The sequence below is a fragment of the Piliocolobus tephrosceles genome, chromosome 10 (genome assembly GCF_002776525.5).
Source record: "Piliocolobus tephrosceles isolate RC106 chromosome 10, ASM277652v3, whole genome shotgun sequence".
Taxonomy (NCBI): domain Eukaryota; kingdom Metazoa; phylum Chordata; class Mammalia; order Primates; family Cercopithecidae; genus Piliocolobus; species Piliocolobus tephrosceles.
In genome coordinates, this window is record NC_045443.1 from 104,922,602 (window position 1) to 104,944,295 (window position 21,694).

Here is a 21,694-nt window from a genome sequence, read left to right on the forward strand (position 1 = left end):
CCGCCTCCTGGGTTCAAGCAATTCTGTGCCTCAGCCTCCTGAGTAGCTGGGATTACAGGTGTGCACCACCATGCCCAGCTAATTTTTGTATTTTTAGTAGAGATGGGGTTTCACCATGTTGGCCAGGCTGGTCTCCAACTCCTGACCTCAAGTGATCTGCCCGTCTTGGCCTCCCAAAGTGCTGGCATTACAGGCGTGAGCCACCGCACTCAGCAGAGATTTTATTTTCTTTGGGTGTATACTCAGAAATGGGATTGCTGAATCACATAGTAGTTCTATTTTTTATTTTTGGGAACCTCCATGCTGTTTTCCATAATGGCTATACTCATTTACACCCCACCACCAATGTACAAAGGTTCCCTTTTTTCCACATCCGTGCCAACACTTGTTGTCTTTTGACTTTTTAATAATAGCCATCCTTACAGGTGTGAAGTGATATCTCATTGTGGTTTTGATTTTCATCTCCCTAATGATTAGTGATGTTGAGCATATTTGCATATACCTGTTGGCCATTGTCGAACATTCAAAGCAACAGTTTAAAAGCATATCCTTAGGTCCTTCATCAATTTACAACAAGTATTTACTGAGCACCTCTACTGTGCCAGGATTCTGCATAGGAACCCCTGGCCCAGCGTGGAATCCAGACAAGTAACCAGACATTTGCAACCCAGCGTTGCAAGGGCACAGAAATCAGCAACCACAGAAGGGGACGGAGGCAGTGGAAGCACCGAAGCCAGTCCTGAAAGATCTGGGCCGGCTTCCTATAGGAAGGGATTCTAAGCTGAGAGACACAGTGTGAGGAGGAATCCCCATGTGTGTAAGATATGGCTTCTGCCCGGGCGGGTGGGGACAGACAAGTAGACGACACGATGCTATTTGACACAGGAATGCAGCTAAGTCATGCATATAGATATTATATCTTTAGTCAGAAAAGAAGATTCTCCTTTGAGCAAATTCACTCCTTTTAAAAAGGCCGAGCTATTTGGAACGATGCCCACCAGGATGGCAAAGTGGTGCGTGAGCCCTCCCTGCAGCACACGCCCAGGACTTTGAAGCGGGGAGCAGGGTCCTCCTGGCTGCTGAAAGGAATCGAGTTAATGAGCCCTACTGGCAGGTGGCGAATGGCTGGAGATCCGGCCTCCCAGTGGAGTCCACCGCCCCGGGCTTCCGCTCGCCAGGCTTATTTCTCTCCATGCTGGAGCAAACCCGGGCTGAAAAAGGGCCCCACTAATTGGTTTGCGTACCCGAAGTGGGAATAGAGAGGGAGGGAAACCGTGTTTCAGGCATTACAGTGGGGAAAAAAGTGAAATCCGAAACGCAGGGGAGACAGCGACTGTCAGGCGGACACCTTGTGAACCGCGGTGGAGAGCACACCTAGGTGGGGAGGTCACTGGTCCAACCCACCACCCTCCAGGAGACTGAGGGCAGGGACAGCAGCAGGGGGCGGCATCCACGTCTCTACGCTTGCAAGGGTTCCCCAAGTTCCTGGCCACTGCTCCTCACTTCCTGCAGCCTCGGTCTCCTCCGGGGGCGTGTGTGAGGGGCGGGGCCGCATGGAGAGGAGGGATTAAAAAAAAAAAAAAAGCGAGGTAATTAGCATTCTCCGATTCCACTGGCTCTCCGCCGGCCCTGCTTTGCATACGCCCGTCCCACTAGCTGCCCGGGGTTTGCTGGGGTTCGGCAAGGTTTGCAGCCGCCACGGCCGCTGCTGCGCTCCGGTGCAGGGCAGGCTGGCGCCGAGCGAACCAGGGCCAAGAGCCGGGAGCCGGGAGCCGGGAGCTGGGAGCCAGCTGCCCGCGGAGCTGCGGCGGCGGCAGCATTTGGGGTGGTCTCAGTCCCACGAACACCGTGGCTGGCGCCCTGTGGCTTCTGCGCCCAGCGGGGCTCAGGGAGGAACGGTCTAGACACTTTTTATTTTAGAAGAAAGGGGCAAGCCCCGGGGGAAGCTTCCTTCCCGGCCTGGCTGGCTCCCCAGTGCGCCCAGCTCCGGCCCGGACTCTGAAAGATGACTCCAGGGTCTGCTCTGTATATTCCAGCGGCGGCGGTTCCGGGAGGCAGCCGAAAGTAGTAACAGTTGGTAGCAGCGGCTGGTGGAAAAGTGAGCCGAGGCGGCGCGGACTCCGCTCTCCCCGCGCCCCGCGGCACTCGCTGCTCCTCGCCGCTCCTTCTCCTTGGCTCCCAGGCGGCTGCAGCATGAAGTGGCGCAGCGATGGCCAGGAGAGGTAAGAAGCCCGTGGTGAGAACGCTGGAGGATCTGACGCTGGACTCGGGTTATGGTGGCGCGGCGGACTCGGTGCGCTCCTCCAACTTGTCTTTGTGCTGTTCTGACTCGCACCCGGCGTCCCCGTATGGCGGGAGCTGCTGGCCGCCTCTAGCTGACTCCATGCACAGCCGGCACAACAGCTTTGACACCGTCAACACTGCCCTGGTGGAAGACTCCGAGGGGCTGGACTGCGCCGGCCAGCACTGCTCGCGGCTGCTGCCGGACCTAGACGAGGTCCCCTGGACTCTCCAGGAGCTGGAGGCGCTGCTGCTGCGTTCGCGGGATCCCCGGGCAGGCCCGGCGGTCCCCGGCGGCCTGCCCAAGGACGCGCTGGCCAAGCTGTCGACGCTGGTGAGCCGGGCGCTGGTGCGCATCGCCAAAGAGGCGCAGCGCCTGAGTCTGCGCTTCGCCAAGTGCACCAAGTACGAGATCCAGAGCGCCATGGAGATCGTGCTATCCTGGGGCCTGGCCGCACACTGCACGGCGGCTGCGCTGGCCGCACTGTCCCTCTACAACATGAGCAGCGCCGGCGGCGACCGCCTGGGCCGCGGCAAGTCGGCACGCTGCGGCCTCACCTTCTCCGTGGGCCGCGTGTATCGCTGGATGGTGGACAGCCGCGTGGCGCTGCGCATCCACGAGCACGCCGCAATCTACCTGACAGCCTGCATGGAGAGCCTCTTCCGGGACATCTATTCGCGGGTCGTGGCCTCTGGTGTGCCCCGGAGCTGCAGTGGCCCTGGGTCAGGCTCGGGCTCCGGCCCAGGCCCGAGCTCAGGCCCCGGTGCGGCCCCAGCGGCGGATAAAGAGCGGGAGGCGCCCGGGGGAGGAGCGGCGAGCGGCGGCGCCTGCAGCGCAGCCAGCAGCGCCAGCGGGGGCAGCAGCTGTTGCGCCCCGCCGGCCGCGGCGGCCGCCGCAGTCCCGCCGGCAGCCGCAGCCAACCACCACCATCACCACCACCATGCGCTCCACGAGGCGCCCAAGTTCACCGTGGAGACCCTGGAGCACACGGTCAACAACGACTCGGAGATCTGGGGTCTCCTGCAGCCCTACCAGCACCTCATCTGCGGGAAGAACGCCAGCGGTAAGTGGCTGCGCAGGTGCCGCTCCCTCCCACCCAACCTGGCCAACTCTTGGCGCAAGTTTGCCTCGCGTCCCCTTCCCGCGTCTTCCCAGCCACGCTCTGCTGTCCCAAGCCGCTGAGGCGGCGGCCGGGCTGGAGGTAGCCAGAACAGGAGGTTGTCTGTTCCCTCCTGCACTCGGGTGCGCGTATTTTACGCCGCTGGTGCTGTCCCAGGTCAGCGAGCGCGAGGTTCCGCCCCCGGTGCGGGGCCAGGCGACAGCTGCCTCCAGCAAGCAGTGAGCAAAACCCAGCACCATTTTTTGGAGCAGGGTTGAGATCATTTGCGCTTAATACATATACTCCACCCCAACACCGTTTGTTTTGACCTTGAAGATGCCACTTCCCTGGGCGCATGAATTTGGCTCCCTAGGACTTGGGAGGAGGCGCGTTCCGCTCTCCGCAACCCAATGCTCCCACTTCCCCCACGCCCTCGGGGGGCACTCAGTGCACAGGGGAAGGAGGGGTCTGACGGCCGTACCGGCTGAATGGTTGAGAGCTTGCTTGGCCTAGACAGTCCTAGAGGTGTGTGTGGTGAGACTGGGGTGCGGGAAGACTTGTCGGTGCCAAGTTTTTCCAGAGCAGTTTTTGAGGGCTAGAGCATACAGTTGGTGGGGGCTGCGGGATGGACAAAGCCCCCAGTTCCAGCCTCCCAGCTCTTGGCCTCTCCATTCCCTCTGGCAGGGAGCTGCAGCTCTCACCACTTGGCTGAAGGAGCGCCTCTGGGGATCTGGGCAGGATGGAGCTGGCGGGGGCAGTTCTGGAGGGGGTTGTCAGTTTAGGGCGTCGTTTCCAGTAGGTTCTATTATCCTCTCTTCACGCCCCACTGTTTTGAAGGCCTGACCTGGGTGGGTTTGAACCCGCAGTTCTGTCCTTGAAGGGGGTGGGGCCGGGGCGCTTGTTTTCGAGAGCTAGCGCTGGCGGTGCTGCCCGTCTGCGAAAGCCGGAGCTAGACACTTCAAAGCTTCATTTTTCCACAGGAAATGGTAGAAGCGTAACTGGAGACTTTAAAGGCGAAAGAAAACTTTGTTACATATTCGGCGGTTTGGCCAGAGGTTGCGTGGTTGGAGCTGAAATGCAGTCTTTCTGGGCAGATTTCATTCATGTTGCTGCCTGTCTGTTTCCCGGGGGCTGGAGGAGCACCGCGGTGGGCGGTGCCAAGGGTGTGCATGTGCGTGTGAGAGTCTGAGTGCGCGCGCGTCCGTGCGTGTGTAAGTGTGCTTGTGAGTGTGCGCAGGAACAAGCGGGCGCGCTCGGCGCCCGGCTCCAGCGGAAGCGTTTGGAAACCGACCCTGCAGCCCTCGGTCCCTTCACCTGGATTTGATCATCAGTGGGGGAAGGGAAGGAAGGAGCAAAGCGGGTGTGTGTTTGTGTGTATTGGGGAGGGGAATCCGTGCTGATCTCTGAGACTCTTCGGGATCTCTTTGCCAGAGCCCTTCCCCGTCTGCTGCCAGCCAGGGCACAACCCTCAAAGAGAGGATATCTTCGAGGCCACACACACACACACACACTTACACACACACACACACCCTGAAATCTCGACTAAGATGGAAACATCTGGGGAGAAGGCATTGGGCTTTGTATGTGCTTCTTGAGAATGCGGGGATTCACCTGCAAAACCTGGGAGCTTTGGACTGGATTGCTCTTTGTTTGAAACCCTATCCCCACCAAAAAGCACAGAGGGGCTTAATTTCCTTCCTGGTGGCTCCTATGACAATCATCTTACTCTTTGCTGCCCCTGACTTCCAACTCCTTACCACCTTCTGGGCCTGGAACCTCTTCTTTTTTCTCCCTCATTATTTCCTTTGGGAGGCTCTAGTGTGGAAATCTGGGCACCCCGCCCTACCTCTGACTTTGCCATTATCCTGAAGTTGTGAGTTTGGGCAAGTCACTTTACATCTTTGGGCCTCAGTTGCCTCCTCTGTAAAATAGGGGGCTAGATATGTAATACACCCCCAGGTCCTCTTGTAGCTCTGTGTTAGTAGCTTCTATATTTTTTCAAATCGGTTTTACTTTTATGAACCTTAACAACTTTTAAAAACAGTTTTTGTGTTTACCCTTTTTGGAGGAAGTATAATTTAAGGAAGGAGAAGACCACAGAGTTGGTTTTGGGCAGGGTGAGTGAATGACGGTTGGGGTTTGCTGCCATCACAACCTCTCCCACACCACAGCGCTTAACTCTTGGGTTTCAGGGCCCCTTCAGCCTCCTCTGGGTATGAGATATACTGTAAGTTCATTGTGATCTCTTCATGTCTTTTCTTTGGGCTTGTTTAAAATGGCAGGTCATTTATGCAGAAGAGTTAAAGAATGAGTGATTAATTCCTTAGGTATCGGAATCATACATTAAACATCAAACCTTTTTCTTAAACTATTTTGTACGGAGTCTTTCTGATCTGCAAGCCTTATTAAGGACAACATACCTTACCTAATAGATTTTCCCTCCTTTAATTTGGCAGTATCATTTATTTATTCATTTGTGAATTCATTTGTTCATCGGTACTTACTGCAGTTGCTAAATGCTAGGGTCTGAGCAAGCGCCGGGTGAGAGGTAATAACAGCTAACATGTATCCAGCAGGGCTCTGTATATTGACCCATTTGATCCCCAGTACCTCTTGAAAAGGTACTACACTATTATCCCCATTATTTACAGGAAGAAACTGAGGCACAGGGAATTTAAGTATCTTGCTTATTTAAATGCAGATAGCCTGGCTCCAGAGTCCGTACTCTTAACTCCTGTCTATATGACTCTTTAGTGACAGATGAGTTCCCTGCCTTCAGACATCCCACCTGCCCTTTATTACCTACACAGGTGAACAGACACCCTTCCTGTCATACAATTCCTGAATTGTATACTTTTTGTTCCTATCAAATGGAACTGGGCAGAACTGGATTTTGCATGTTTTTATATCTCCTGCTAAGCCTAAGAGAGGCCCTAGTAGGCCGGGCATGGTGGCTCACGCCTGTAATCCCAGCACTGTGGGAGGCCTAGGCGGGTGGATCGCAAGGTCAGGAGATTGAGACCATCCTGGTTAACACGGTGAAACCCCGTCTCTACTAAAAATACAAAAAATTAGCTGAGCGTGGTGGCGGGCGCCTGTAGTCCCAGCTACTCGGGAGGCTGAGGCAGGAAAATGGCGTGAACCAGGGAGGCAGAGCTTGCAGTGAGCCGAGATCACGCCACTGCACTCCAGCCTGGGCGATAGAGCAAGACTCCATCTCAAAAAAAAAAAAAAAGAGGCCCTAGTACACAGTTGGAGCTTATTAGATACCTGTTTGAGTTGAGCAAGCTATTGTACTGCATTATACAACGATGTCCTGAAAAAACTATTGCTTTTTGAGTTTCTTGAATCATCTTTGCAAGTTTTTCTACTTTGTTGTTATTGTTGTTCTAAAGAAGGGGTCTCGCTATGTTGCTCAGGCTGCCCTTGAACTCCTGAGCTCAAGCAGTCCTTCCACCTCAGCTGAGTAGCCGGGACTACAGGCTGGCACTGGCTCCAAGTTCTTCCTTGGTTGCCCCTTCTTACTGCTGTTTCTGTACTTGTCCACCTTTCTAATTTGCTGCTGCTAAACTGCCCAGGCTAAGGAATTGTGAAACTAGTCACATGGGACTGGATTCAGAAAACAAAATATAGTTGGCTCTGAAGTGAAAGAAGGCCTAGGGGCTCTCAAAAATCACATCCATGGGCTTGCTGTGGGCATGAACTTTGCAGTTATGTAAAAACTTTTCAGAACTGGAGTTTTGTGTTGATTTTCAGCTGTTTTGAAGAGCCGGGGCAACAGCTAAAGGACCCCACTGTGGAGTTTTAAAAATTTGACTTGATTGAGCTAAATAAGGAGTGGGCAGAAGTACTTCACTGTGCCTTTGTATGTGCTAGTCATTGTGCCTTAAATTCCTTTAGAACTGGCCAGTTCCTACTCATCCTTGAAGACTTGGCTTCAAGAATGAGTTGGTCTTCCTGGCTTCCTTGTGAGGGCTTCCTTGACACAACCCCTTCTCCGTTCTTATTCATCTCTGTGTCTCCTTCCGTATCACTCAGCACAGTGCCTGGCACTTTGTATAATAGATGCTCTCTACTGCTTGTTACATGAATATAACCAGCTGATTCAATTTTACACATTTAAAATTTGCCTATCAGCTGTAAAGGCAGTTGTTAAGAGAATGGCTTCTGGTGTTGGACCTCTAGGATTTGAATTTCAAGGCTGCCATTTTCTAGTTGTTTGTTCTTAGGTATGTGACCCAACCTCGCTGTCCTCCAGTTTCCTCAGCTGTAAAATAGAGGTAATAATTACAAGGATTAAATGAGATTATGTGTCTAAGGCTATTATAATCTGGTGCTGACACATGGTAGGTGCTAAAATGATGATGATAGTTGTGATAATCCAGGCACAATGGTATCTCATCTCTATCACATCCAGATTAATTCATTCCCACATGCTCAGGGTGGATGGAACCAACAAGGCACAGAATTTTAACTGGATCCCCCTTTTAAATACAACACCAAGTAACTCAGTACACCTGCCTCAAGATTGATGCCATGGGCACAGCCCTGTGGCCAGGGTCACAAAAAGATTGTTTTGGTCAAAGGAAAGTAGCTTATTTTGGGGGGGCTGAGGCAGGAAGATTGCTTGAGGCCAGGAGTTTGAGACCAGCTGAAGCAACATAGTGAGATCTCATCTCTACAGAAAAAAATAAATAAATATATAAATAAATTCAAATAAAATAACATTAAGGTAGCTTATTTTATTTGCTGTATTTTAAACTTAAATGATGTCTATCTTTAGTGAAGGGGCACCAGGAAACTTTCTGGAAATAGTTCCTTATGTTGATTGGAATGTGGGTTCAGAGGTACATGTATGCATTTGTCAAACGGGTTTTCACCATGCCGGCCAGGCTGGTATCTAATGGTAAACCTAGTATTTGAGCATTTTACTGTATTGTGAAATATGCTTCAGTTAAAAAAAAAAAAAAAGACACACCAAAAAAAAAGCCATAGATATTCTTGAATTACAGTTTGTTTTAAATGTACAATTTGAAGGGCAGACTGGAAGAGGTGGTATGGAATGGTGAAAGGGAAGGGAGAAAGACCTTACACTTAGATCTAACCCCAAATTTTCACTCTACCATTCTCTAGCAAGTGACTTAATTTTGCTGAACTTAGTTTTCTCATCTGTACAGTGAGGATTAGAAAACAAAAGAAGATGTATTTTAAAAAGGAAGAAGACCCAAACCAAACACAAAGGGCGATTACAAGGATTAATTCAGATACAGTTTATAAAAGCACCTGCCACATAGTAGGCACTCGATAATAATGGCTTCCTTAAAAAGCAGATTATTCAGGCTGGAGAAAATAATAATACTTGGGGGATTTTGAATAGTCTCTTTCATTTCAGGGATCCCCAGTCATTTGATAAACATTAATTAACACGAGCCCTCACCTGTCAGCACGGGCTTTGGGGGTAGGTTGGTTTTCAGGTCTTTTGCTTTTCTATTGCCTCTGCACAAAATGCTTGCTCAGCTCTTTTCTTGTCCCTAAACTGGTCATCCTGTTCTGTGGAAAAGTGTTGCTGTGTTGGACCAAAAATGTCACAGAAGAAACCTAGCTTCTTAAGAGGAAGAGCAAACGCTATCTCAAGAGCCAGCTGTAGCAGTGCCTGTGCACACAGAGCACCTTTTTAATTAACTGGCTTGATGTAAATTAAAACTTGAATTTGGGTCAGTAGAGAGTGATTGGGTTTTCTGTGCAGACCTGCTAGTTCAGTGCTGGGGCATTTGCAAGTTGGGTGTTTCCTGAAACATAAAATAAAAATAACAAAACAATGATGGACTAACCTGAAGACCTGGGGTCAGGGGCGGAGTTGATGAACTTTGACTAGAAGGAAGTCCTCTAATTCTGAGTCTGTTAGTATTTGTGACCTTGAGCCAGGCACCGAACTCATTATTACCAAACTTATTATCCACTGAAAGGTAAATACAAAATAGTAATTGACTCTGGACTCAGGCACACCTGAAAGCTGCAGTTTCCCTATCTGTAAAATGGGTATTGTAATAAACAGCTCTACTTGTATAGCTTATGATATGCCAGGCACTATTTTAAGAGCTTTATGTATTATAATCATTATAGTTACATCAGCTATTATTATTATTATTATTGAGATGGAGTTTTGCTCTTGTTGCCCAGGCTGGAGTGCAATGGTACAATCTCAGCTCACTGCAACATCTGCCTCCCAGGTTCAAGCGATTCTCCTGCCTCTGCCTCCTGAGTAACTGGGATTACAGGCATGTGCCATCACGCCCGGCTAATTTTGTATTTTTAGTAGAGACAAGGTTTCACCATGCTGACCAGGCTGGTTTCGAACTTCCAACCTCAGGTGACCCACTCATCTCTGCCTCCCAAAGTGCTGGGATTACAGGCATAAGCCACCATGCCTGGCCTTATCAGTTATTATTAAAGATAGTTCAGAAATCTCAGTAGCTTAACACAATAGAAATTCATTTCTTATACACTTAAATTCTGATTGAGAGAGGAGTGGGGTTGGAGGAGGCAGGAGGGTCATTTAGGTACCAAGCTTGACTAACGGAGAGTTTGCCTTTTTTATTTTCTACATGTGGCCTTCAGTGCCTTCCTTGGACATTCATCCAGCCAGTAGGTAGAGGGAGACAGTGAGTGTGGAGGAGCTTAAGAAAGGTGGTATAGGCTAAGCCTGGAGGGACTTACATTGCTTGTGTCCACATATCATTGACCAGATGTATCATTGGCTCTCTGACCACCAATATGTGTGTGCCTCCTTCTTCCTATGCTCAAAACACATTCTCTTTTCCCTAAGGGAGGAACCCACATTTTATCTGATCCCTGCTTCCAACTTCAAGTTCAGAGTCATTGGATGTTGCTCAGTCCTATCCATGAAGCTGAGTGTGGCACCTCACCAGGGTCCAGGGACTCATGAGGCAAAACAAACTTATTATCTGCCACTCTGCATTCATATCCCACATCTGAGCAGGGTGGGATAACCATCACAAAACTCCCATTTGGAAAGGATAATCATGGACGGTACGTACACAGCAGTCACCAGTCCTCAGTAGTGATGAAATCTTGCCAAACAAGCATTGTGGGGTTATATCCTAGCAGTGGGTGAAGTTCCTGGATTAGGTCCTGATTCTTCTCCTGATAGGAATTTACTGGTTCATTGCTCTCCACACTCTCAGCTGTGCTGGTGGGAGGATTTTTCTTTGTTATTTTCCACGGCCACACCTGAAGTTGGTCGTGGGCCGTATGGCCTTCTTGGGGGCTCTAAATCTTTTGTGACCTAGTTCTTTCCCTTGAACCTCTGGGGACCCAAGGATTGTTTCAATGCTATAACAGTAAAAGACTATTAAAGTCAAGGTTTATAGATTTTGCAATGCAATTCCCTCAACAACTTAGTAAGACTTTGATCTCTAATGTCTAATATGTCAGTAGCCACACCCAAAGTTATTTCCTAGACTTAATTCTGAAGCCCAGATTATTACTTCCTTTTCCCCATACCTCTCTTTCTCTCTAAACTTAATGGCAGCTACCTTGAGGCCATCAGGCTTAGGTGGGAAGCTTATATTCTTCACATGATACTTATTTCACTTAAATGTCTTCTCACTCTTTTATTGTTTGGGGTTTAGACATAGTTGTCTGTTTTTACCTCTCCATTATTCCTTTCTAAAATTACTTTCAGACTGGTTAATTTATGCCTGAGTTCTTCTCTTTACCTAGTACCTTACTTAGCCAGGAACAGTTAGCAAACTCTATTACCATTCTTTTTTATGCTCTTTCTATAGAGCATACAGGCTTAGTAGGCATGAGCTCCGACTGCCAAGTTATCATAGATGACAGTTTAATGAGACATTTTTCTTCTGTATCACATGGGTCTCCAGTTTTCTAGGCTCTAGTGTAACCTGCTACCTGACTTCTAAGCCAATGTCACATGTTTTAAGTAGTCCACTTCTGGAACTAAGTTCTGTATTAGTTAGGATAATGCTAGCTCATGCATCAGATAAATCCTAACATCTTAGTGGCTGAACATAATCAAAGCTGCTTTCTCATTCATGTAGAGTCCACCTGATGGCAGGGGAGAGAGGTGCTCTGTCTGTGGAAGTTGATGGAAGCTCTACCATCTTGAACACATAACTCCCAGAGACGTCTCTGACTGACGATGACAGAGAATGTGGAGGATTGTAATACAGTCCTGGGTGTGGGTGTGTCAATTCCTTCCACATTCCAATGACTGGCACTCGGTTGCATGGCCTCCATTAGATGTAAGGGGGCTGGAAATTATGGTCTCTGGCAGGGCAACCACCCATAGCCACAAGTCTACAGTATCAGAGGGGCATAAGTATTAATAGAGAGCTAGCCATCTCAACAACCTTATGAAGCAGGCGCTATTACTATCCCCATATTACAGATTAAGAAGTTGAGGAACAGAAGGTTTAATGAATTTGCTTAAGGTGACATGGCTTGCAAGTGGCCGGCCAGATTTGAATTAGGCAGTTGGCAGTCTGCCTTATAGAATGCTTGTGAGGATTAAAATGACATAATGAATGTGAAACGTTGATCGTAGCATCTCATATGTACTTAGTAACTGTTATCTTTATTATTATCGATAGTATCATTCTATACTGAAAGTGGAGTGGATTAACAGTGAATTGATGTGAAGATAAAATGTCAATCTGAACAAGTGGGTGCTCCAGGAAAAATGTATTATGTGTCTCCTGCATCTCCTGCATTTTATCTACAGTTATCTTCAGAACTACCAGTTGCTGAACTAGCGACTATTCCAGAATTTCCACACTCAAGACTTTATTTAATCTCCACACTCTTCTTGCAAAATGACTGTTTCTTATCCTCAATGTGCTGAGGAAGAAACTGAGGCTCAGAAAAGTTTAGCAACTAGTTCAGGATGCCACGGCTACACAGTGGTTGAGTTGGGATTTGGGCTCAAGAGCCTGTGCTCTGAACTGCCACAGCCCGGTAGTGAAATCCGGATCATAGGGGCCTCCAGGAGGATCCCAGAAGGACTCCAGTGCAGCCTGAGGGGCGTGTGGGGTAGAGGGCGGGGCTTGCCTTGGTGGTGGTGGTTACGGTTGATGATTGTCCTTGTGCATAATATGTGGTCGTAGGTCTTTTTTTAGTCCCCGCCAGCTTCCCCTCTCCCTGACTGCCCCATGAGTCACTTCCCAGCTGTCCATCAGATCACAGCATAGCCTCCTCAGCTAAGGCCCTGGGGAAATAGCTGGCTTTATCATCTCCAGGGACAGCTCCCTCCATACCCTGCCTAGCTGGGTGGGCTCAGTGCCATAAGCAGCACAGGCCCTCTCACAGGTAGAACTGAATTCAGAAAACTGTGGCATAGGGGAGAATTGATTCCATTTTTACTGCAGAGGAGACCGAGCCTGGTCCTCCCTGAGAATCACAGAGCTGGGTTTTTGCTAGACTCTGGAGTTAGGTGGACCGGGGTTCAAATTCTGCCTCTATTGCCTACAAGCCAGCTGATTTTGGGCAAGTCAGTTCATCTTTCCCAGCCTCAATTTTCTCATCTGCTTAATAACGATAATGGTAGCACTCCCTCATAAAGAAAATGCCATTGAGAGGATAAAATGAGTTAATTCATATAAAAGTCCTTAGAATAATATTGGACACATCGTAAGTACTCAATATCTGTTAACAATCATCGTCATTATTATTAAGTGCTTAAGCACGTGCCAGCCTCCTTGCTTAAAGAACTGCTCCCTGGACACTGTCTCATTTACTGAGTGACTGAAAAGCTTTCTATAGTTTGTCAGTAACCAGACTTCTGGACTTTGACAACTTATTAGCTGTGTGATGTCAGGCAAGTTACCTAACCTCTCTGTGACTCACTTTTTCCCTTTGTTACATGAGAGTAATAGTGAAACCTAATTCTGAAGGCTGTTGGGAAGTGCCTGACATGTAGAAATTGCTTCATACATGTTGGCCATTGTGGGATTTCATTATATTCAATATGACTGTTTCTATAGGCACTGTGTTAAATGTTGAGCAACATTTAACTGTGCTCATGGAGCTTGTGGGCCTGTGCTGGGTTTAATTTATTCATCAAAGAATTATGCAGATGTAAATTTACAACTGGTGACATGTGCAACAAAGGAGAGACATACAGGCTGAGTCTTTACTTCGGCTCTTGATGTGGCTGGGAGTAAGGCTTCACTAAGGAAATGGGGAAGTGAGGCTTGAGTGAGGCTGGAATAAGGCTGAAGCATGGCCAAGTTGGTGGAAAAGGTAGGAAGAATACTTGGTGAATGCAAACTGCATGTGCAAAGGGCCTGTGGCAGAGGAGAGCATGGGGGGAAGGTAGAATGGCCAGTGCAGCTGGAATGGGAGCAGGTAGGGAGGGGAGCCTGGTAGAGGTTAGACTAAGCATCTGCCAGATTAAGCAGGCTTTTACAGAGGGCACTGGAGAGCCTTTGAAAGCTTTTAAGGAGGGAGATACAGTGATCAGATTTGTGTTCTAAAAAGATCATGTTGGCAGTAGTTCAGAGAGCAGACTGGAAGGGTGAATGTGGAAAGGCTGGTTAGGTATTGTCATCGTCCCCATCTTACCCAAGAAGAATCTGAGGCTGTGATACATAAAGTCACTTGCCCAAAGTTGCTAAGACAATAAGAACTCAATTTAAAAACATAGAATTTAAGTCTGAGGGACTTCAAATTCGACCTTCCTCTCACCATACCATGCCTCATTCCAAGGGAGCATCTGGTTTAACTCTCACATTTTACAGATGTGGAAACTGAGGCCCAGAGTGGGATACTGTCTTGTCCAAGATCACACAGCAGAGCTGGAACCGGTATACCAGGTTTCTGGATTTTCAGAGCCCATCTCCCATCCGCAGTGATGTATGGTCTCCTGTAAACCAGATCACCTGTGGGAAGCACAGTGGGATGAGAGCCTGCATCATCGATAGCAGTTTGCAGATTAATTTACGATCTGGCTGTAATATCTCCAGTTTTACTATACATCTCACAGTAAAATAAATGCTAGTCTAGAAGCATGTGGAGGTCCCCATTATATTTTGACTGAACCAATGAAAGCAATTACTGTGAAGATCAGGTGTGCTAAATGCAGAATCAAATTAACAGTTCCCCTGTGCATTCATATCTAAAAGCAAATCAGAGAGGCAGCTTTGAGGAGGGGTAAGTGAAATCTTACAGTGCCTGCCTCTGAGGTTGAGGCTGCATGGATTAACTGATTTTCTTTGGGTGGTATGTGTCATTGTTCCTTCCTAATCCCAGCTCAGGGTACCACCCAGGGAGTCATGATGTGCCCAAGAAGCATGCCAGACTTAAATTACCTCTTTTCTTTCTCTGGATGCTTCTGAGCATTTCAAGTACTGGGGAGGTGGCACAGCCTTTTTCTCTCTCCGCCTCCTTCCTCAGCCCCTTTCAGTCTTCTCTATACTGACTTTGACGTTTAGGGGCTGGGCTCACTCGCGTGAGCAAAGCCACAGGTGCTTCCTGCCCTCATGGAGCTTGCGGGCTTGAGGCGGGTTTAGTTTATTCACAGATAGTCACCCAGATGTCAAACTGCATCCATGACAGTTGCTCAGCGGGAGAGATTCACGGGGCCAGGAATATTTGATGGGGACAAGCCTCCTTAGACTGTGGGGTGAGGTCCAGGGCAGTGCCTGCGAGGGGAGCTGCCCCTCCCTTGTGCTTTGCGGGGGGACCGGGGACACCAGGCATTCAGAGGTGGAAGGCTCCTGATCAGTCTCCTCCACCTGGTGCTGATGGTGACACAGGCAGTGGGCAAGCCTGCAGGGATGGGGTGGTAAGGGTGTGATCTGTGCACAGGTGATTGGAGCTCCTCCTTCCCACCCGGAAGTCTGCACCACCAGGGCAGGCAGAGGGCAGAGAGCAGGGAATCTCATCCCCATGTCAGCGCCTCTGATTCTGCTCAATCTCCTTCCCTTTGGAAGCCCTCCCTACCCTCCTTCTGCTCCTGCCATTCTGCAGCTGCTACTGTTGGGGCCAGATGATAGGCCTCTTGCTCAGCCATGGTGGGTGGAGGGCAGGGGCCTCCCCTCCCGTCCCAGCCCCCTCCACCACCTCTCCTCACCTGGATCCGCTGGCTGCTCTTGCTGATTCGGCTGCTGCTCTAAGTTTTCTCTCTCCCAGCATGAGAGCTATGGATCAAGGAAACAGACCAAGAGTGAGCTGGCACCTTCACAGCCTCTGATGGCCCCATAATGTGGAGCCTCGAGGGGCAGCTGGGAGCCTGTGCTGAGGTAGGACTTTGCCTGAGCCCGGCAGTGCATGGGAAGGCCTCGCTTGGCTCAGGCCCAGGAGGGTGGGCTCCTGCTGTGTGACCTCACGCCCCTGACCTCTCTGAGCCTCATTGCCCTCACATGGGAGTTGGAAATAATGATGACACCAGGTTCTGGTGTTGATAGGGTTGGAAGTGTCTAATGAGGTGATGCTTTGGAAAACCAGGAAGCCCAGCTCATCATCTTGGTAAAAGCTGACACGTTCTGAGCATTTGCCACACTCCTTGCACCATTTTAAGTGATGGAGAGCATTAGCTGCTCTATAAGACAGGTATGGTTCTCATCTCTGTTTTACAGATGAGGACACCTGGGAGAGATGGAGAGACTTGCTCAAAGTCCTACAGTTAGTCAGATGCAGAGTGGGGACTCCGTCCCTAGTTCTCGGTCCCTGTTCCTAACCACCATGCCTTTTTGTTTGTTTGTTTGTTTGTTTGTTTGTTTGTTTTGTTTTTATTATTATACTTTAAGTTCTAGGGTACCTGTGCATAACGTGCAGGTTTGTTACATATGTATACTTGTGCCATGTTGGTGTGCTGCACCCATCAACTCGTCAGCCACCATGCCTTGAGGAGGAAATATGGGATGTGAGAGAGATCTGACTCAGAAATCATGGAAGATGACTGAGGAGAAAGTACCCAGACACCTGGGGTGAGTAATATCTGTCAGGGGCAGAGAAGTGAGGCAGCCGGCTTGAGACTGCGTGAATAGTAGCAGCAGAGTTCGGGGTTGAACCTAGGCCATCCTGCCTCAAGGCCTGAGCACACGTGAAGGGAGGAGGGGAAAAGGTGTGAGTCTCCCCAGGCCATGCCATACAATGTTGTGACCCGTGGCAAGGCCCTGTTCTCCTACTGGCCTTGCTAGGGTTGGGCTACAGATTTGCCACTGCTGAGCTTCCCAGAAGCCTGTGCAAAAGGAGCAATCATGAGCCGACTCACAAGTCTTTGTGTGGTGGATGAGACAGCAATAAACCAGTTGCTATAGCTGTGCCTGTTGCTTAGGCCAGAAAGAAATTTCTCAGTAGGAGATTAGAAGCCATTATTAAGTTGCATTTAGTGACCTCACATTTCAGCCCATGGTTGTTAAGGAAGAACAAGGGGAGCTGCTTCCTGATCTGCAAAGGGTCTTTCCCACCCGTCCCTGCTGCCTTCACCCCCTTGCTCATTCCTTATGGTATGTCCACTTGTCCTTTGTGTATAAACAGAAGGCAGGGGTTGGGGCAGCATATGACTCTTCCTCCTATGTTCTGGAGGAGGGTCTTAGGGTCAGAAGGTGCCCTGGAAGTGTATGTCTAAGTCAGGTGGTCTGTAGAGAAGCAGAGTGAGTTCATATGCTCCTCTGAGACAAAATAAACAGACCACACATTGCACCTGCAAATATAGTCATCAGCAAGCTGGGGTGCAAGTTTAGGGAAGCAGGAGAGAGCTGGATGAGACCTGGGCTTTGGAGAGATTTCATCGATATGGTCAGATGAGACAGCGCTTGAGAGTTTAGTGCCAGAAGAGGACATGAGGCCCGCTCTAGAATAAGCTGTATTGATCTCAGGCAAGTGACTTAACCTCTTTGGACTTGTTTGCTCATCAGAAAAATGGAGATAAGAAATATACCAGGTTCCCAGAATTGTTTTGAGGGTCAAAGGAATCCTCAGATGTAAAAGTGCTCTGTAAACTGTAAAATAACCATTCGTTCAATCATTTATTCAATAGATACTTATCGAGAGGCCACCATATACCAGGTATGGTTCTAGATGCTTAGCATCCATCAGTCCATAGAAAAAAAATCATTGCCTTTACAGAACTTACATTCTAGTTGGGGAGACCCTACTAGATAATAAACACACTGTATAAGTAAAAGTGTTAGAAGGTGACACCTGCCATGGAAAAATTAAATCAGAATAAGAGGAATCGGGAGAGTAGGGGATGGTTGCGATGATAGCATGGTGAGGGTGGCCTCACTCCAAAGATGACATTGGTGTAGAAAGATGAAGGAGGTGAGGGAATTGATCATGTTGGTATCTGGGAGAAAACTGTTTCAGGCAGAGGGAACAGCCAGTGTAAAGGCACTGAGGCAGGAATAGCTAAGAACCCGTTGTGGTGGAGAAGCATGAGTGAGCCAAGAAGAATGAGAGGTGAAAGCACAGGGTCATCGTAAGCCAGGTTAGATAGGGCCACATAGGTCATCGCAGACTTTGGCTTTCATTCTTAGTGAACTGGGAAGCCATGGCAGGGTTTTGAATAAGGACTGGCAGATCTGGTTGAAGATGGACTCCAGAGGAACAAGAGTGCAGGCAGGGGAGATGAGTGTGTGGAGGCTCTTCTGATAACCCGGGCAGGAGAGGATGGTGGCCTAGCCAGGGTGGTAGCAGTGGAGGTGGGCTAGGAAGAAACTTCTGGCTGTAACTAAAAGGTGGAATTAACAAGCTCATGTTGATACATTGAGTGTGGGGTGTGAGGGAACGAGGGGGATCAAGGAAGACTCTGAAGGGTTTTTGGTTTGACCAATGAGGAGGACGGAGTTGCCTTAAACTGAGATGGGAAAGACCGTGGAAAGAGCAGGTTTGGAGATGGCAGGAAGATCAGGACCCCAGCTTGGGACATGCAAAGTTTGTGTTGTCTTTTAGGTGTCCAGGAGGAGATGTTAACCAGGCCGTTGGATACTCACTCAGGAGTATCTCGAATTCAGGAGAGAGGATGGTTTGGAGATATACATTTGGGAGTTGAGAGCTTGTGGATGGTATTTCAAACCATGAGGTAGGCAAGGTCACAGAGGGAGTGAGTATAGAAGGGACAAGAAGACCAAAGACAGAGCTCTTCCTTGGGCCAGACAGAAGAGGAAGAACCAGCAGAGGGGGCTGAGAAGGAGCAGCCAAGTGAGGAGGAGAACTGGGAATGTCCTAGAAGTTAACAGAAGATAGTGTACCCCCAAGGAGGAAGTGGTCCCCTGAATCAGGTGGTATTTGAAGTAGTTACTCCCACTGTACTCCCAAACTCTGTGAGTATTTCTGTCTGCAACCCTTGGGGACTGTTTCAGGCCCCACGAAGAAGCAGCATTGAGGCCAGGTGCAGTGACCTATGCCTGTCATCCCACTGCTTTGGGGGGCCAAGGTGGGAGGATTGTTTGAGGCCAAGAGTTCGAGACAAGCCTGGACAATATAGCAAGACCCCATCTCTATGCAAAATGTAAAGAGTCAGCTGAGAGTGGTGGCATGCACCTGTAGCCCCACCTACTCAGGAGGTGGAAGGATCATTGAAACCCAGGAGTTTGAGGCTGCAGTGAGCTATGATCATGCCACTACACTCCAGCCTGGGTGACAGAACAAGACCTTGTCGAGAGAGAGAGAGAAGAGAGAGAAAGAAAAAAGCAGCAGCATAGATGTACTTATTGGGAACCACACTAACCATAATGATTCTGAGGATATTTGTGATGTTTTCCTAAGGGGATAGAGGGGAAATGCCCTCAGTATATCATCTATAAACCATAAACCAGGGGGATTAGGCCAAATCAGTGATTTTGATCTGGGTTCTCATGGAGTAAGGCAGGGAGGCTTCTCACTTCCACTCTGTACACACACATCAGCAGTTGTTCCTCTTGTATCTGTTTTATATATACTGGGATTTTGAATAAGATGTAGAGTTTGAAGAGCACTAGGCTGGGTAATGAGCAAGTCCTTCCTGCTCTGGCTTCCCGGGAGGCTCTGACTACCCGTGGAACTGGGATCCCACAGTGGATGTGTGCTTTAGCTTTGGCCAATGAGACAAGCTTAGAAAGTGTGTCCTGCTGAGGCTCAGAGAAGCACCTGAATGAGGCTAGGCAAGTGAGGTAGGGCCAGGAGGAGAGGGAAAGAGGAGTACTGTGCTTGGAATCTTTGCAGCTCCAGGACCCAACAGGGATGGAAGAGAGAAGACAGGGCATGAGGAGAACCAATATTGGAAATAAACTGAACTGGCAGAATTCAGGGTCCAACAATTGGATGCTTCGCAGTTGAAGATGACTCCCTTCCTCCTCCCGCCCCCGACAATTATTTGCAATTCTGCTCCTACCCCCCAGCCCCACCCAATGCAAAGCTCTTTTGTGTTCCTCCTTCATTGCTGCATCCTCACCTCCCAGGTGGCATTGCTGATTGGAGGGAGCAGAGGTAGAAGTCATCAAAGCCATCTCTGAACCAAAAATAGCCTATCCAGCCAGACACTTCCCAACTTCCCATGCCAAAGTGCTTGTTCTCATTTGTCAAAGTTGGCATATCCACCTGACATCTGTCAGAGGTCTGAGGTTGAAAACAGAAAGGATCAGTCCTGCATTCTCAAACCCTGATGTGAGCAAATAATGATTTTGGGATATCGTGACTTGTACAGTGTAAGTTACTTACCCACTAAATCTTCTAATCTGGTTGATTTTAAGGGGAGGGATCACATGATAGTTACGTCAAGGGTCCGAAGACAGACAGTCTGGCTGCAAATCCCAGTGTCATCCCTTACTAGCTGACCACCTTGGTCCAGTTCTCTCTGAGCCTCAGTTTATTCCCTTGTAAGCATGGTCACCTCATAGGAGTGTTTGGGGGTGAAACAGAATGACGTGACGTCTATAAGCACTTAATGTGTGGCAGTGAGTGCTTGATACACGTTGGCTGTTATTGTTGGGACTGTCATTCCCCAGTCATAGAAAACCTCTGTTGTTACGCTCATCAGATTGTACTGAATGGCCCACTAACCTATCAGTCTTTACAGATCATCTTGTGTCTCTAGCACAGCATCTGGCACATAGTAGGCACTTCAACATACTTGTTCAATGAACGGATGACACCATAGAATGTAAACTTCATGCGAGCACAGATATTTGTCTCTTTTATTCATTGCTATCCCCCCAACACCTAGAAGACTGCCAGAGTATAGTACGTCCTGAATAAATATTTGCAGCCTGTGAAGTGAACTGTGAATTAATGGAGCTTCACTAACAGGCAAATCCAGAGCTTGTTGCTAACCATTGGTTAACTGACTGGGAGTCTTCCTGCATATTTCTGAATTCTCAGCCTTGAACAACGCTTCTTTTCAAAGCTTGCTTCTCTTTGAAGAACAGAAAGGAAATGATTGCCCATTATCCCTTTGTACCCAGTTTCTGCCCATGAGATGGCACCTCGTTCTAATCCAAAGTTGAAAGCTGTGTCTGCGTAGACTTTTGGATCTTATTGCTGAGAGAAGCTTCACAATTCTCCGGGCGCAGCCCCGCTGTCTTCAGTCTGGATATCAGATGGATTTTGCAAGCTAGACACCTGAGAACCAGGGGGATTAATAGACTTGTATGGGGTTGCACAGCTGCCGGCAGGCGAGTGAGTCTAGTGGGTGATAGAAGTCCTGTTTTAAAGGTGGAAAGTCCTTCCTTCTCAGCTGGATCGGGATCTCAGCCCTCTGAATTCCCAGGTTGGTGCCTCCACGATGCCATGCTGCCCCAGGGAAAAGGAAACAAGGCTTTGTTCTCTTTCTTTAGTTGTGATTCACACCACTTCCCACTTATTAATGTGGCTGGTTCCCATGTACCAGATTCTGCCGAGCACGTTCACAATAGTATCTCATTCAATTGCTCCATCACCACCGATGATGTCGGTGTTACTAGTTCCACCGCACAACCGAGGAACTGACTCAGAGAGGCTAAGAGATACTCAAGGCTATGCAGTGGGGATGTAGGGGCTGAGGTTCCCACCCAGCCACCTGGCTTATCATCACCAGACCCTCCCATTGACTGTGTTGGCCACATATGGTGGGCACAGTGTGACACATTGAAAGTTCCTTCAATGCTCTGATGACACCAAAACTGTGACTAGATGGTGTTAAGGCAGCTGGTCATTTCCATGGGGGCGAAAATCAACCATTAGATGAATAATTGTTGATTTAATCAAATTGGCGATGTAGAATTGTAAAGATAAAGCAACCACTTGTCTATCCTCTTATGAGTCGTTGTTTGTGGTCTTGCTGTTCTCTCTCCTCTCTTCTAATTCTTCATTCA

At 48.7% G+C, this 21,694-nt stretch overlaps 1 protein-coding gene across 3 annotated transcripts in view; it reads left to right on the forward strand.

Annotated features, from left to right (window-relative positions):
* The first annotated feature begins 1,667 nt into the window (after positions 1–1,667).
* The window catches only part of BTBD11 (BTB domain containing 11), a 340,058-nt gene continuing 320,031 nt past the window's right edge, over positions 1,668–21,694 (forward strand). For all 3 annotated transcript variants that reach the window (XM_023195731.2, XM_023195877.2, XM_023195806.2), the window contains exon 1: positions 1,668–3,344. In XM_023195731.2, the coding sequence (XP_023051499.1) occupies positions 2,210–3,344 (1,135 nt within the window). In that variant the 5' untranslated portion in view covers positions 1,668–2,209. The remainder of the gene's footprint in view (positions 3,345–21,694) is intronic.